General features: G+C 35.1%; 1 protein-coding gene across 5 annotated transcripts in view; it reads left to right on the top strand.

The window, feature by feature from the left end:
• IMMP1L (inner mitochondrial membrane peptidase subunit 1) overlaps positions 1–17,944 on the top strand; it is an 83,793-nt gene that overhangs the window by 42,461 nt on the left and 23,388 nt on the right. For all 5 annotated transcript variants that reach the window (XM_030331866.1, XM_030331867.1, XM_030331870.1 and 2 more), the window contains 2 exons: positions 14,318–14,451; positions 15,859–15,947. In XM_030331866.1, the coding sequence (XP_030187726.1) occupies positions 14,347–14,451; positions 15,859–15,947 (194 nt within the window). In that variant the 5' untranslated portion in view covers positions 14,318–14,346. The remainder of the gene's footprint in view (positions 1–14,317; positions 14,452–15,858; positions 15,948–17,944) is intronic.

The following is a 17,944-nucleotide window of genomic DNA, read 5'->3' as shown; positions in this document are numbered from 1 at the left end:
ATTTTTATTTTATTTTATTTTTCCAACGTTTATTTATTTTTGGGACAGAGAGAGACAGAGCATGAACAGGGGAGGGGCAGAGAGAGAGGGAGACACAGAATCGGAAACAGGCTCCAGGCTCTGAGCCATCAGCCCAGAGCCTGACGCGGGGCTCGAACTCACGGACCGCGAGATCGTGACCTGGCTGAAGTCGGACGCTTAACCGACTGCGCCACCCAGGCGCCCCTGTGGCAGTATTTTTAAATACAGATTAAATTTCTTGTATATCTGATAGGAGTATCCATATTTTTTTTTTTTTTTTTTTGAGAGAAAGAGAGAGAGCAAGTGGGGGAGGGGCAGGCTGGGAGACAGAAACCCAAGTTGGCTCCGAGCTGTCAGTGCAGATCCCTATGCAGGCTGGGACTTATGAGCCATGAGGTCATGACCTGAGTTGAAATCAAGAATCCGAGGCTTAACCTCTTGAGCCACCCAGGCACTCCAGGTTTTTAATTTCTTCTCTTCAGTCTTGATAAATTGTATCAATTAAACTTAAATTTAACTTAATTTAAATGTTAGAATTTTTAGGCTAAAGTTTTTTATAATGTCCTTTTATGGTCTTTATGTTTGTCAGATCTCTTTTGTTGACTTTTTTAATCCTTATACTGGTAATTTGGGTTCTCTCTCACCCTGTTTTTTTCCTTAATCAGATTTGCTGGGGTTTATCAGTTTTAACTAATTTTGTTAAACAACCAGCTTTTGCTTTCATTGAATTTTGCTATTGCATGTTTGCTTTTTATCATTGATTTGTGTTATTTTTTCTTCATGTTTTTTGGTTTTAATCTGTGCCTCTTTTTCAGTCTTTTTCAGATAAAAGCTTAGGTCATTATTTTTCATCCTTTTTTATCTTATTTGTTAAAAGCCATAAGTTTTCTTCTTACTGCTATAGATAGCCCCCACAAGTTTGTATGTGTCATATTTTTCTTATTGTTCAGTAAAAAATGGGAATTTTTAAAGATGTATGTTCTTTAAGTTCCAAACATTTGCAAATGCTCAATGATGTTTTTGTTATTGATTTCTAATTTAACTCTCCTGTTAAATATTTCAGAAAATATACTTTGCATGATTTTTGATCTTTTGAATTCTTAAAATACTTTTATTCTTGTGAACTATTTCTTTTTGTCTGTAGTACCACCTTAAAGCCTGTTTGTTTTCAAATTGATATAAATAAATGGTGACTCTGAATGGAATTTCTTTCACTTTCATAATTTCTGTGGCGTAATATTTAAAGTTTGTGACTAGGAAATGTGTTTTTTTTTTTAAATCTAATCTGACAATCTTCATCTTTTAATTGGCAAATTCTTTGAGATTTAATGGACAATATTTTTGAAGTAAGTCTACCATCTTTCTATTAGTTTTGTGTTTTTGTCCTCTGTTTTATTTCTCCTGTCTTGTCTTCTTTTGGAATCAAAGTATTTTTCCTCACTCAAATCTTTTTTTCTTATATTAACTTATTAGTTATATAATCCCTTTTTAAGAAAAAATTTTATAAATATTTTTATTCTTTATATTATATAACGTGAATTTTTGGCTTTTTATTAACTCAGATACCACTGTCACACTTTCAGAACTGTGCAAAAACTTATTTTAACTTCATTTAAGTCCCTTCTGCTTTTTGTGCTATTACTTATGAAAGGAATACTTCAAATTGTCTTACAGCCCTAAAAACATTGTTGTTGTTGTTTAAATGTTTTCATTATCTTTATCCAAACGTACTCTTGAGTTTTCTTTGTACCATCTTGCTTTTGCCTGTTTCATTTTGTTTTTGCCTGAACTACTCCTTTAGTATGTATTTTATTACAGATCCACTAGCAAAAAAATTTCTCAAAATTTGCTTTCTGAAAGTGTTTTTTAGTTTTCTCCAGATTTTAAGGGATTTTTCACTGATTCTAGATTTACAGATTGGTAATTTCAGCACTTTAAAGATGATATTGCATTTTTTTCTGGTTTCCATTTTTCTCATAAAAAGTTAGCCATTCCATTCCATTCTGTTGAACAGACAAAATTCTTCATTTGAAAATAAGGTAGTCTGTAATTCTGACCACTTTCAAAGTTTTCTCATTGTCTTTTTTTTTTCAGAGTAGTTTTTTTAGAGCAGTTTAGGGTTTACAGCAAAATTGAGGGGAAGGTACAGAGATTTCCCGTGTACTACCTGCCCCAACACATGCATAGGACATGCCCATTACCAACATCCCCCTCCAGAGTATATCTGTTACAGTTGATGAACCTACATTGACACATCATGATCATTTAAAGTTCATGGGGTACAGTACAGTTTATTCTTGGTCTTATTCTTTTTTTTTTTTTTAATTTTTTTCGTTTATTTATTTTTGGGACAGAGAGAGACAGAGCATGAACGGGGGAGGGGCAGAGAGAGAGGGAGACACAGAATCGGAAACAGGCTCCAGGCTCGAGCCATCAGCCCAGAGCCTGTCGCGGGGCTCGAACTCGCGGACCGTGAGATCGTGACCTGGCTGAAGTCGGACGTTTAACCGACTGCGCCACCCAGGCGCCCCTTCTTGGTCTTATTCTTAATGTTACTTCTGTGGGCTTGGGCAAATGTATAATGACTTGTATCCATCATTACAATACTATAGAATTTTCATAGCGCTAAATCCTCTGTTATCTGCCTATTCATCCCTCCTCCCAATTCCTGGAAACAACTAATCTTTTTACTGTCTTCACAGTTTTGCCTTCTCATTGCCTTAATTTCAGTAATTTTACCGTACTGGGCCTCTATGCGTTTTGTTTGTTTCTTTTGTATTTATATTGTGTAGCGTTTACTAAATTCCTTAAATTTGTGAGTTAATGTCCTTTATCAGTTTTGGAAAGCTCTCTACCAGTGTTTCTTCAAAATATTTCTTCTGTCCTATTTTCTTTTCCTTTAGATCTCTGACTATATTTGTTTCCTGTATTGTCCACCTGTTTTCCTCGCTGTGCTTCAGTCTGATTACTTTATCCCAACCTGCTTTCTAGTTCATTTGTCTTCTGTTAGGTTGAGTCTAATCTGCTAATAAACGTAATGAGCTTTAAATTTTATTTATTTTATTCTGTGGTTTTGTGTTGTGTAGAATTTTCATTTGATTAAAAAAAATGTTTTTATTTATTTTGAGAGAGAGTGTGTGTGTGCATGTGTACTTAAGTGAGGGAGCAGAGAGAGAGAGGGAGAGAAAGAATCCCAAGCAGCCTCCTCACTGTCCGCACAGAGTACAATGTGAGTCTTGATCTCACGAACCAACCCTGAGATCATGACCTGAGCCAAAATCAAGAGTCAGATACTTAACTGACTGAGCCATCCAGGCTCTCCTCATTTGATTTTTAATAGATTTTATTCTCTGCTCAACTTCACCTTCTTTCCCCCATTGTTTTGAATGTTAATCATAGTTATTTTCATGTTAATGTTAATATCTGAGTCACCTGTTTTTTCTGTTGTGTATTTTTTTCTGTTGGCTTTCAGTTATTTTGTTCTATTTTATAACCTGCTTTGATTGAATGCAGTCACTTGGTCCTATTTTCTAGCATGTTTATAATTATTGAACTAAATTAAAAATTATAATAACCCAATTTTAAAAACTGTCAGGGGATTGAATAGACATTTCCCCAAAGAAGATATGTAAATATCCATTAAGCACATGAAAAAGCTGTTCATTGGTTATTAGAAAATGCCAAAGTCACAATGAAATATTTCTTTACTCTCACTAGGGTGGCTCTAGTGAAGACATAGACAGTAACAAGTGGCATTGGCAAGAATGTAGGGAATTTGGAACCCTTATATATTGCTGTGTATGTGAAAATATAAAATGGTACAGCCACTTTGGAAAATGGTTTGACAGTTCCTCAAAAAGTTAAACATCATTTTCATGTAACTCATCAATTCTACTCCTAGATATATATCCAAGAGAATTGAAAACCCCACAAAACCTGTACACAATAGCACATTCTTTATAATAACTAAAAAGTGAAAACAACCCAGATGTCCATCAACTGATAAAGGATAAACAAAAATGTTGTATCTGTGCATTGAAATATTGACAGCCATAAAAAGGAATAATGTGCTAATGCATGCTACAACATTTATGAACCTTGGAAACATTATGCCAGGTAAAAGAAGCCAATAAAAAAATTCCACTTATTGTATGATTCCATGTCTAGAATAAGCAAATCCATAGACACATGGTTGCCAGGAGCTGGAAGGAAGCGGGGAAGGAATGGAGAGTGACTGCTAATGGGTATAGGGTTTTGGTTTGGGGTTTTGTTTGTTGTCTTGAGAAGATGAAAATATTCTGGAATTAGGTAATGGTGATGGATATACTAAAACCCTTTGGATACACTAAAAACCTTGTGGATGGGGTGCCTGGGTGCTCATTAAGTTAAGCATATGACTCTTGATTTAGGCTCAGGTCATGATCTCACGGTGTGAGTTCGAGCCCTACATCAGGTTGTGTGCTGACAGTGCTGAGTAGGCTTGGGGGAAAAAAAGGAAAAACAAAACAAAACAAAAAACAACCAAAACCCTGTGGATAAACTAAAACCACTGAATTTTGTACCTTAGTGAATTTAATGGTATATGTATTATATAATCAATTTTTTTAAAGAAGGCCTTCTACTCCGAGGTTATAAAAAAAAATATTATAGGAGTTCTAAATAATGTTGTGCTCTATGAAAATTAAACCTTTTACTTTTGTTTTTCCTCTGCAGGTAGATAGTGTATGAATAAGTTACTTTAATCCTGTCTTGGGTTGGTTGTATTCTTTGTTAAGGCTGATCTATTTCAGTTTGCCCTCACACCCAGTGGTAACCTTACTGTAGTCCTAACTAACATGGCCAACCTTGGAGGGTCTTCAAGTCCAGCCCCTGTCTCCCTCACATGGTGTGATTTTCTGTGGTGGCTGACAGCTTTGCTTAGGTTTCTAGCCTTTTATTTACTGCTTTCTGCTGGTATTCTGGAACTCACACTCTGCTCAGTGGCAGTTTAGCGGAGCCTTGTGGTTCCTTCCTGTTTGTAGCTTGACCCTTATGTGCCATCTACTTTCTTGGCTAAGTGAGACTGCTACTTTCTGCTAAAACTCTTATTTTCCTGTGCTGCGAATTGGCTACCACTCTCAGAGAAAAGGCCAGGTGAATGTGGAGCTTGCCTTATGTTCTTCCATTCATTCATAGATCCTAGCCCCTCACATCTTGCCTAGACTGCTGCCTAATGCATCGAAACAGCTATTTTGTATATTTTATTCAGATTTTATAACTGTTTTATTGTTTTCCCCAAGAAGGTTAATGTGGTATAAACCATTCTGTCAAAACTGGCATTGAAGTCCTCCTCTTGCCTCCTTTCTTCAATATTCAATCATCTATTTTTCCTCTCTCCCTTTTCCCCTCTCTCATTAGTACTTGCACCTCATCATTAGCCTCTTTCCCTGTGGGATTCTTACCATTGGCTGTCAAGCATGCCACTATGTTTCTTTATGTTTTAAAAAACCTGCTCAATGCCACATTCTTTCTCTTACTCTGCTGCAGTGGCTTTCAGCTGAGGGTGGTTTCGCACCCCAGGGAACATTTGGCAATGTCTAGAAACATTTTAGTTTGTCACAACTGGGGAAGGGGATATTACTGGTATCTAGAGGCCAGAAATGCTGCTAAAATCCTACAATGCCTAAGATAGCCGCCCACAGCAAGGACCTGTCTGGCCCCACGTGTTAGTAGATGAAAAACCCTGCTCTACTGTCTAGCTTGCCTGCATAGCCAAAATGTTTAAAAGAGTTGACTATTTTTGTTGTCTCCTTTTCCACATCTCCCTTTCATACTTTTTTAAAAGTTTTAATTTTTTTCAGATAATACTCAGATGATTTTTAAAGGTAAAATAGTGCTACAACACTTAAAGAAAATGGCAGTTTTCTCCTAACACCCTTTAGTTACATAGTCTTGGCTAGTTAGATGTAGATGGAATGAATGTGGTTTATTTTCCTGGATAAAAAGACAACAAATTAGTAAGGAGTAAACTCTTAATAATTTTTTTCTGCTTATAACTTGGATGTAGTAGCTAATCTTGTTAGAAAATAAATCCCTTCCTTTATAAAGTTTCTATTATTCTGGTTTTCTCTTGTTTGTAGTAGAATGCAATCCTCACTGTGATAGGGCTTATTTTTCCAAGACTTCTCATGTGTGAAACTTGCTTTGAACTCCAGGGCTCATCTCATACACACCCCCTTGAATATATTATGAATATATCAAATTTAACATGGCCAAAACTGGACTCTGTTTTCTGTTCCAAATATGGTATGAATGAAACCCTGTGGATAGACCTCCATTTACCCAGTTACTCAGTCCAGAAACTTGAGGGTCATCCTGATTCTTCCTTTTTCCTTGCCATTTATTTTGCCTCTTAAATTTCTCCAGTCCATTCCTTTCTCTCCATTTCCACTGCCACCACTGTAGTTGGTCCAGCCTAACTGCCCTGCCAGCATTTTTATTTCTGCCCTCATTGCAGTTCTTCCTCTACATCACAATGAGTGATATTAAATTGAAAATCAAATTATGTTATTCTTCTGTTTAATTAAGATCCTTCAGTGGCTTCCCATTAGTCTTAGAATAAAATCCCAAATTCTGGAAGACTGTAAATAATCTTGCCTATCTCTTTATTCTCATTTTATGTCCTCCACCTAGTGCTCTAGCCTTCTTTTATTTTTTTAAAGCACATGCATGCTATTTTTTCTGCCCATAAAATTCTTCCTGTCCTTTCCATTATTGTTATTTTCTTATTGTTCAGAACCCAACTTTAGTGGTATTTCCTTGGAAAAATCTTTCCTAATTCATCCTAAAGAATATATGCCCCACCCATCAGTCTTTATCACTTTACCCTAGTTTCTCTTTTGGAAATTATTTAATATATTTATGTGTTTATTTCTTTACTCTGTATGTTTGTGACATCAATCCCATAAACTATAAGCTATACAAGGACAGGCATCATGTTCACTATTGTATTTCCAGGGCTGCTTGCAGTATCTGGCATATCGTAGAAGCTCAGTAAATATTTGTTGAATGATTGAATGACTGTGAGGATATCCTTTTCCCCCAAGTGCTTTTTCAAAAAGTTATATTCTGTAATAAAATTGGGAGAAAAAAATAGTGCTGTGCACATTCATTTACACTCCATCTGGATTTACAATGAACATTTTGCTACATTAGTTTTCTCTGTTCCTCTGTATATATACATATACATGTATGTGTGCATATGTAAATATGTGTGTATATGTGTGTCTGTGTATAAACTTCTCTGTATTTATCTTCTCTGTTTCAGTAGTAGAAGTAAACGATATGAAAGTTATACACATAACATGTCTAAATCAGTGTTTCTCTCCTACAAACAAGATCATTCTCCTGCATAGTCATGATATTGTTAAGAAATTTGACACTGAGGGCACCTGGGTGGCGTGTCCCACTCTTGATTTTGGCTCAGGTCAGGATCTCGTGGTTCGTGAGTTTGAGCCCCGACTCAGGCTCTGTCTGCACTGACAGAACTGAGCCTGCTTGGGATTGTTTGTCTCCCTTCTCTCTGTCCCTAACCTGCTGTGTTCTCTTGTCTATCTGAAAATAAATAAACTTTAAAAATTAAAAAAAGAAATTTAATATTGAAACAATGATATATTTGATTTACAAACCATGTTCAAATTTCCTGTTATCCCCATAATATTTTTTATTGCTTTTTTTTCTTTCTTATATTCCAGGGTCCAGTTAAGGATTTCATACAGTATTTGATTATCATGTCCTTATTGTAACTTAAATGGTAGTCTTCTTATTTTTTTTTTCTCTTATTAAACTTCTATTTTTTTAATTGGTCAAGTTGTTGTCTTGTACAATGACCACAATGGATGTATGGAATGGATATGTCTGATTATTCATAAGTAGATTTAGGTTACACATTTTTGGCAAGAAAAGTGCACTCATGATGATGTACTTGTCTTTGCATCGTGTCAGGAAGCTACATAATATCAGTTTGTACTTTTATTTATGCAGCTAAATTTGCTCAGTTAAGATGTCTACCAGATCTCTTTGTGTAAAGGTATTTTATGAATAATAAATTATTTACTTGAATGCTTTGCATATATCCTGTTTACCAACAACCTTTCACCCAGTAATTTTTAGCATCTATTAATGACCCTTGCCTGAATCAATTATTATATTGGTGGTAGTTCTATTAATTCCCTCTATATTTATTAGCTGCTATTTTTTGATAAAGAGCTTTTCTTATCTCCAACACATACATCTATTTAAAAAAAAATTAGTATGTACTCAATAGATTTCATTTTAAATCTAATGTATCATCTATCTGTGTTAACTTTTTTTTTTTTAAATCCCAAATTTGGCCAGTGAGAGACCCTTTAAAGTGGTTCCTATGCCTCCATTTGTCTTTGAGCACATGCTTGCTTTCTGGCACAAGATTATTCTGCCCTAAACTGTTTCTCCTACTGGGGAATGATTTGGAGACCAAAAATCTGCATGCTAAGTGTGCTCATTACTACTACAGTGTCGTTGCTTCTTTCTAGTGGTCTTTTCAGTGTTCCGAGCTAGGATGATATTTAATATAGGCAGGCAGACAGACCACACACACAAACACACACACACACACACACACACACACACAGACACACACACACACACATTTCTTTATTTAAATAAGTTTGTTTTGGGACATGAGGATTGCTCATTTGGTTACGTATCATTGATTTTGGCTTAGGTCATGATCTCATGGTTTGTGTGTTCGAGCCCTATGTTGAGCTGGCAGTGAGGAGCCTGCTTGGAATTCTCTCTCTCCTTCTCTCTACCCCTTCCCCTACTCACACGTGCTCTCTCTCTGAGGATAAATAAATTTAAAAATTTTGCTTTGATACCGCCAACACCTTCCTAACCCTTTATTCCATATTTCTTGCTTCTTTCTCTCTAACATTGAGAATCTTGCTTCCAATAATTTAATGTTTGCTCATTTGTATTATCTGAAATACACATAAAAGAAACAACAACAACAGACCTACTAAGAGTTTAAGATTTCATTTGCAAATTTTTTTTTTACCTTAGTTTTTCTGTTTGGTAGTGTTAGCATTTTGAGTATACAGACAGGCTTATTTTTCTTGTTGTTTTCAATTTTACAATTCCCTTTTTTCATTTTTTTTTTTGCTTCTATTTTTTTAACAATGTAAATGAAGCATTTGCCTCAGAACTGTATACAGAGGTATACTCACCCTTATCCCTTTCACACTGTTCTCACCTACTCCATTTATAAATGTTACCATTTTCATTATTTTCTTTCTCTTTGATAAAAAATTATTTTCCCTTTTTCCAGAAATGATAAATTGTTCTATTTACTTTTTTGTACCTTGCTTTTTTTAAAAAGCGGTTTATCCTAGAAATCATTTATTATTAGCTCACAGAACTCTCCCCCTTCCCCCCCCCCCCCACCATGGGTGTATAGAATTCCTTTGTGTGGTGTTCTGTAATTCAGTTAACTGTTTTCTATGGATGTGTATTTGGTTTGTTTCTGCTTTTGCTATTTCAATAATGCTAATATAAAGAATCTTGTGCACATGGTGTTTGAATCTTGGAGCTGGATAATTCTTGAAAGTGGGATGGTCAGAGAGTAAAATGTATATGCCATTAGGATAGCCACATTCCTCTTTTTAGGGGTTGTCTATTTTGCATACCCATCAGCAGTGTTTTACAAATGCCTGTTTATGAGAATTCCTTCATTAACATCAAATATTGTAAACTTCTACATGATGAGTTGTTTTTTTTTAAATATTTTTATTTATTTTTTTGGAAGCTAACATTCTTCTTTTAATTTAAATCGAAGTTAGTCAACATATAGGATAATACTGGTTTCAGGAGTAGAATTTAGTGATTCATCACTTACATATAACACCCGGTGCTCATCCCAACAAGTGCCCTCTTTAATGCCCATCACCCTTTTAGCCCATCCCCCCACCTGAGTTGTTATTTTAGCAAATGGTAGGTATATTGTATCACCAGGACACCTATGGAAAACAGCTGACACACTCAAAGTTGGATAATGTAAGGAAGGTTTATTTACAGACACTAATTACAGAGGTGTGTGCAGGGTATGGGAGAATCACCATGGATAGCACAGGAACCAGCCATCAGTCAATCTGTTTTCATTCCTAAGCTCGAAGGGACTAGGTAAAGGAAGGGTCATAGGAACCTAGGAGAGAGATTACTGTATAGCAGACTGCCTTTGGAGATTCAGCGACCTTTGGTCCAAACATAGCCAGGCTGAGAAGAGTCCACAGGTAAGGAGGCAAGAAAAGACATAACTCTTCCTTCCTTTGACTTCCTACTGGAGTTCAGTTACTGGGTACAGGAGTGCCTTGATGTAGTTTATATAGGTCAGTTTTCCAAGGGCACATGGAAAAGGGTGGAGAGTAAATCTGAAGGGACAAGCAAAAGTTATCCAGAGCATGTATTCACTTATAGATACATAGACCTTTGAAATAAATATGTAAAGCAGAGATTTGGAACCTCTGTCTTAACCCTTTTTGCTCGAAAGGCTACTGAGTGCTAGCAGTGTGTGGCTTATTTGTGTTTTTTATGAATGCTACTTTCTGCTCTGAGATTACTCTTTAAAAAATCCATCAGCTCTTATTCTCAATTTCAATATTCCTCAACAGTGCTTTTCAGTGCACTTTTAAAATACAAGGCCACATAGTCTTTTATCCTCAGATTTCTCTCGAAATAGCTTCATAGCTCTTTTTCCCCTTAATAGACTAATATCCAAAGTAATTTTAGACACTTCAGACTCCATTCTGTTGCTAATACCTATAGGGAAGAAACAGGGTCTGTTAACTTCTTTCTTTGGATCACTCTCATCTATTAATTTTATTATTTTATGAGACAGTTCCATTACAAACATTGTATTTGGAGTTGGGCATTGTCCGAGTCATAAAAAAGCCTTTATGGCCCCAATTACTTCTGAATGTGAGTTAATAACAAGCCTTCTCAGTGAATCAGAACCACTGTATAGTTACAGCGTCTCAGTACTTTTGCGTATGTTTTTTAACCAAGTGGATTCTATTGCATAATCCAAATGATTTAAATTTTGGTAGATTGCTAAGTGATTTACCCTCTAATTTCATCTTTCACCTGTATTACCAATAGCTTTTTGGTAAGTGCTGTATGTTTCCTCTTGTTTAATAATACATCCCCTTTCTAATATCAGGTAGGCCCATTTTTATTTTCATTTTAAAATGTAATATACACTTCACTACTTTTAGGATTTTTTATCATAAATCAAATTTTCAGAGCTAAGCTACAGGACTTATCCCACTTTTCCCTAATCTTATATTTGGAGCAAAGTAGTGCTCAGACAACCTAATTAATTTTATAGACAAAATGTATTCTATTAGTATTTCATTTTTCCTCTTCATAGTCTGTTTGAATTAATAGAGCTTCAGTCATAGAGTGTTTTTATCTTTAAATAGCACTTTTTATTTTTTGAACTCTAGAAATGGCTATTTTTTAAAGTGCATCAGTTATAACTGTAAGCCAGATTCCTTATTTTTCCTGATGGGAAGAGTTATTTTTCACATTACCTCAATGATTTAATGAGAAGACTTTTTAATATGTTACCGACAATTTCTTTCTTCAGTGAATATGGCATTTGCATGTCTCTCCATTAACCAAAAATCTCAGTGGTCTTCTGATAATCATTTTGAACATTGTTAACTATTCTATAATGATGAAGATGTGGATGGTAGAGGAGATCGGATTCAAAATTCATTCATTAATTTCCTCAGATAAGTCTTCTGTTTACTGTCCTCTTTGGTAGGACCTGAGGATTCAAAGGTGAACAATACACAGTCACTACCCGCAGACATAAACAAATGTACTATAATAAGGGGAAAGATATAAACAGTATAGTGTGGTAAGCATTATAATCAGTGTATACCTAAGGAAGGGGAGTGACACAAAGCATGAGTTACATTTCTTGGGATGGTGCCAAGGAAAACTTCTTAGAGGAGGAGGCATGGTAAATGTTTAATAGGTGGATGAACACTAGTAAGTAATATAACGCTAATAAAAGATACAGCCCTACGCTGTAGGCTATAAAATTCTATTATCTTATTTAAAGATAAGAAACTTGAAAATACAACTAATGTTAGGAGGTTATAGAGTATATAGAGTAGATTGCCAAGTGAATAATACAGTAACTAGCATACTAGCATTTATTGAAATACTCTGCTACAGACTACGTGTCTGATCATGTGTAATCACTAACTCTCTTAGACAGGTATTGATATTAACTCTGCTTTATAGAGGCATAATAACCTCATGGAGGTCACACAACTAAAATATGGTAGAACCAGGATACAAATTCAAACAGATCAACTTTAGAAATAGTGCTCTCAGTGGTGTGTGTGTGTGTGTGTGTGTGTGTGTGTGTGTGTATAAAAAGGCCCATGGGAACCCTGAAGAGAAAGAAAATCTTGCCTGTTGAGAGCATTTGGAGAAGAGTTGCACATTAGATAGGTGATGGATATCATGAAGAATACTCCAGGCATGGGTGTTGGCATAAATAAGTGTTTACTGGCAAAGTTTCCTTGAAGAACAGACCAGTATAATTGAGTAGTCAGGTCATGTAGGAGTATCAGGGAAGATCAGGTTAGAAACTGAGGACAGGGTGGGAGCCATCTGTCATGGATCCTGGAAATGAGTCTAAGTAATCTGTATTTCATCTGATAGAGAGCCATTGATGTTATGGGAGCAGGAGAGTAATACAGGAGTCAGTGTAACATAATTAAGTTCTTAACTCTATCATTTTCCATCTTTGTGATGTTGAGTATATAAGTTCTCTACACTTAGGCTCCCTTTTTTTATCTATAAAGTGATGATGATAATAATATCTACAGAGGTTAATTTGTAAAGTCTGACATGTAGTAAGTATTGAGCAAATGTTACTTACATATTATTGATGTGTTTTAGTAAATTTAATCTGAGAACAATGATTGTAGCCTAGGCCTAAACCATAGGCCATTAGTTAAGAAATAGTTGTAATAGGTAAATAGAAAGGAAGGGAAAGATACTAAGAATATTTTAGATGGATAATATTTTTAAATTTTTGTAGCTTTGGGATGCCTTGGTGGCTCATTCAGTTGGGTCTGATTTCAGCTCAGGTCATGATCTCATGGTTTGTGAGTCTGAGCCTTGTGTCGGGCTCTGTGCTGAAAACTCAGAGCCTGGTGTTTGCTTCAGATTCTGTGTCTCCCTCTCTCTCTGCCTCTCCCTTGCTCGCACGCTGTCTCTCTCTCTCTCTTTCTCTCAAAAATAAACATTAAAAAAATTTTTTTTGTAGCTTAAAAAAATATATGGTCTTTATGTTGTTTCATAGTATTCATGTGATCATTGTATCAGTAATTAATAGCTGACAACTGAATATAACTTTATAATTTACAAAGCACTTTGGCATGTTATTGAATTCAATTCTCAGAACTGTCCTATGAGTTATTATTATTTCCAGGCCCAGAGTGGTTAAATAAGTCATTGAAGATCACACAAGTTAATGAAAATATCGGTGTGATACTTGTATTTCCATATACCTATTCTAGTGCTTTCTCTTTTATATCCTGTTAGGCAAGAACTGATACAGTGTAGCAGGTAACAGTATGGAAACTGTTATTAGTACTTTGAAAGAGTTAATATTTTTTCTTAGGTATCTATCTTAACACCAAGAAAAGAAACAAAGCATGAAAGGAGACAAATTTAGAGTCTACTAGTTATCTAGTTCATATATAAACCAGTGATATTATTTGAATATAATCTCTGTTCAGAAATAAAAATATTAAGTGTCATAATTTGTCATTTAAAATAGCATTAGGATTGGGGCGCCTGGGTGGCGCAGTCGGTTAAGCGTCTGACTTCAGCCAGGTCACGATCTCGCGGTCCGTGAGTTCGAGCCCCGCGTCAGGCTCTGGGCTGATGGCTCAGAGCCTGGAGCCTGTTTCCGATTCTGTGTCTCCCTCTCTCTCTGCCCCTCCCCCGTTCACGCTCTCTCTCTGTCCCAAAAATAAATAAACGTTGAAGGAAAAAAAAAATTATAATAAAAAAAATAAATAAATAAATAAAATAGCATTAGGACAAATGAAAATAAGCTCTTGCTTTTCTGCACCAAACTGTATTAGGTATTTACTACATTCTGACTGATTGTAAATATTTTACAATAGAACTATTTCTTAAGTGTTTGTAAATAGTATTGATCATGAAACTTTTTGAAATTTACCATCAGGCCAATGGTGGCAGAGTCTGCATAGAACTATGCTTCGTGGTGTTCTGGGAAAAACCTTTCGACTTGTTGGCTATACTATCCAGTATGGCTGTATAGCTCATTGTGCTTTTGAATATGTTGGTGGTGTTGTCATGGTAAGTTTTTACCTACAAGAAAATAATAATTTTAAATATATACTTTTTTAATGAAGGAAAATGTGTTTTTTCTTTATTTTAATGGAAGTTATTTAATGGAAGTTACTTAATAAAATGGGACTATTAAAGCATAAAATCTTTCTAAATTTGGGGTTGTAAGAGAATGTTGGAATTGGCACTAATATAAAATTAAGTAACATTACTTCAAATAAGGTTCTGTATTCTGTTTCTGAGAGGGGCCCTACTAATAATCTAATAATAATAGTTTTTATCATTTATTGAATGCTACTTATTGTGTTCCAGTGATGTTTGAGGTTTTATATTTACTAACTCATTTAATCTTTTCTACTCTGTGAGATACTTATTAGATAGAAATCCATCATACATAAGAAAAAACTGAGGCTCAGTAAGCTTAAGTAACTTGCTCCAAGTTCCATAGTTAATAAGTAGATTTGGAATCTACAAGTAGTACTTTGGAATCTACAAAACCCAGTGAGTGGGTTTTGTTGGTGGTATGTTGTTTTAACAGATTCACAGTCCTGCAACCTCAAGTTTAGTTGGAGAAATGCAAATAAACATATTTAACTAGAAGTCCCCTCTTTGATTTTTTTAATTTACATTGGTACTTCCAGTGGGCTACAGAGGTAGCATATATAAACTTTCATTTTGTTCTTTGTTATTTCTGCCTCGGTAAGAAGTTTAGAGTAAAAAGTTTCATCTACGCATAAGTGAAGTCAATGGAGACTGGTGTATTTAGATATTTTAAGTGGCAGTGATCATTTATTACCGTTCTCAGGTATACATGAAGATTATTGTTTTAACTCATACTAATAGACCATCTTTAAAGTGCATCTCATTATGCCACTATTTTTCAGTAGAAAATACAAACTGCAGCCTCATCAAATGAGTAAGCTATTCTCTTAGAAGAGAACTCAAGGCATGAACGTTTTGAGAATAGTATGATACTACTTAATAAATTACCATCATAGGCACTGGGTATTTGATAATAGCAAGAAAGCAAATCATTTATTCAACAAATATTTATTGACTATCAGCTTTATGCCAAAGCATGTTTTTGGTGTTGATTATATAGCTTAGGAATGTGAGTGATAAGGTCTCTGACCTCATGGAGCTTACATTATACAGGATGGTCAAAATTTGGAAACATATGTTATTCACGTATTATAATGTTTTCTCACTCAGCCATTTTTAATATACTTACCTGTGTTTCCAGACTTGGTGGCCACTCTGTAGAGTTGAACTTACCTGGCAGGTGCCAACTTATGAATCATCAGCCAAGCTTGAAGAACATTTGTTTGAATTTCTTTCTTATAAGCCTGCTCAGATGATTTATGTTATATAAAAAAGGGTTTCCATTCAAATTAAAAAAATTACCTCTCTTTTCAGTGTTCTGGACCATCAATGGAGCCTACAATCCAAAATTCAGATGTTGTCTTTGCAGAAAATCTTAGTCGACATTTCTATGGTATCCAAAGGTAAATTTCTGTCATAGATACATTAAAGTTATGGTGAAAACATGCATTCACATTGTGTCTTTTCTGCAGTTTCTTAACTTTATTTTTAAAAACTCTTCTGTAAATAACCAAATTAATGACCATCTAGTTAAAATTTTGATTCAAATATTTTCTCTCAGTTTGAGAAATTTAATAGTTTCTGTAAACATGCAGTCTTCTGGGTCACTGTTCCTTGCATTAGTGGCTAAAATAGAATAGCAGCCCATTTTATAATGTACAGTCAAGCCCACTTTACTTTTTTGGGGGCAGAGAGGGCCCTACAGTGTTTTGAGTTAAGAACCTAGGGACTTAGGAACTACATTACATATACAAACCAATGATTGCTTTTTAAATATTTGAAATAATCCTGAATTTCTTTTGATGACTGTTTTATTCTTCATAGCTTATGATGAGCACTTGATGATTCTTCGACTATAGCACTGTATATACCTGGGAACCAGGAATCTCATCTAGTATGAGTCTCCTGGTTAATTAGGTTGAAAAACTCCTTGACAAATACTGTTTCCCACTAAATTTTTAAAAACCCTATTCTGAGTGGTGTTTCCAGTCCTATGACACTGTTTATTCTGCTTAACTACGTATTATTCCTTCTGAATGAATGTCAAGTATTAGTAATTTAATGTATTTTCGTTTTTCTTTTTAATTTTTATTTTTGAGAGAGAGAGAGAGAGAGAGCGCGCAAGTGGGGAGGGGCAGAGAGAGATAGGGAAACACAGAATGTAAAGCAGGCTCCAGGCTCTGAGCTGTCAGCACAGAGGCCAACACGGGGCTTGAACTCATGAACCATGAGATCATGACCTGACCCAAAGTTGGACGCTCAACTGACTGAGCTACCCAGGTGCCCCCAGTAATTTAATGTATTTTCTAAAGGGCACTTCTCTGATTCCCTAAAATTTTGGGTTCATTAGTTTTTCACAATTATTAAAAAATAAATACTAGCTTTTCTTCTCCACAAACTACAAATTTGACTCATTTGAGTTGTTATTTAGCTTATGGCATAAGAAGGTTTAAGCACTCCTCTTTCATTATTGGCCTTTTCTATAGTCTGTTTCACATTACTGAAAAATCATCAAGAATAAGTGTAAAAGTATTCTTTACATTTACTGATCTTTTACCATCTTAGATTCTGTACAGAACTTGAAGTTATCTCTTGGTCAAGCTCTATACTCTACTATGGTGTCTAGGTTAAATTCTCCTTCACATCTTTTACTCATAACAACTTTAAGATACCAAATTGATAGATATGGGGTTATAAAATAAGACTTGCAGGGGTTGTGTTCTAGCTTTCTTTCCTTTTTACCTTACATCCAAAGCACTTCATATAGTCTTTGGATTAATTAGAGACCTAGCATCACTGTAGCATGAAGATAAACTGCTGTTTTCCATGCTAATGAGATGATTTTACTCTCCTAGTCCTTGAGCATCTTTAACAAGAAGCTGAACTTGTTGGCTAAATAGATTTTGAATGAATAGCTCAATATTATCTTTTTTTTAATAGATACTCTTTGCATTCAGATGGGTAATACAAATAACTACATTCAGTAAGTTAATTAAGATTCTTTGGAGGTTTCATTTTGTATTCTATTCATTCAAGAGGCCCATTAGGTTAAAGGGCAGCTCAAAATCTGGCGTTTATATGAGATATACCAAATAACTTTTACAACCAAGGGAGTTGGTTGGTAACTTCAACTTTAAAAATATTACTCTCCTGAGTATTCCTTTTACCTACAGCACAGAACTCTGAGATTTTAGGGGAATCTTGGACACTTGGCAAGAGATCCTTCAGCTAGCTGCCTGTTTCTAAAGCTAGAATAGCCATCCGTTTAGGCAAAATAAAAGTCTGCATAACTAGAATTTAAAGCACATGAATCTCTTTTCAGTTAAATGCACAGAACACTCATACTTATAATAATCACAGTCTCTTATTACTATTTATTCTTTCACCAAATAGTTAATGA

The sequence above is a fragment of the Lynx canadensis genome, chromosome D1 (genome assembly GCF_007474595.2).
Source record: "Lynx canadensis isolate LIC74 chromosome D1, mLynCan4.pri.v2, whole genome shotgun sequence".
NCBI lineage: Eukaryota > Metazoa > Chordata > Mammalia > Carnivora > Felidae > Lynx > Lynx canadensis.
Note: the sequence above shows the minus strand (reverse complement) of the source record. Positions and strands in the feature narration are given on the sequence as shown.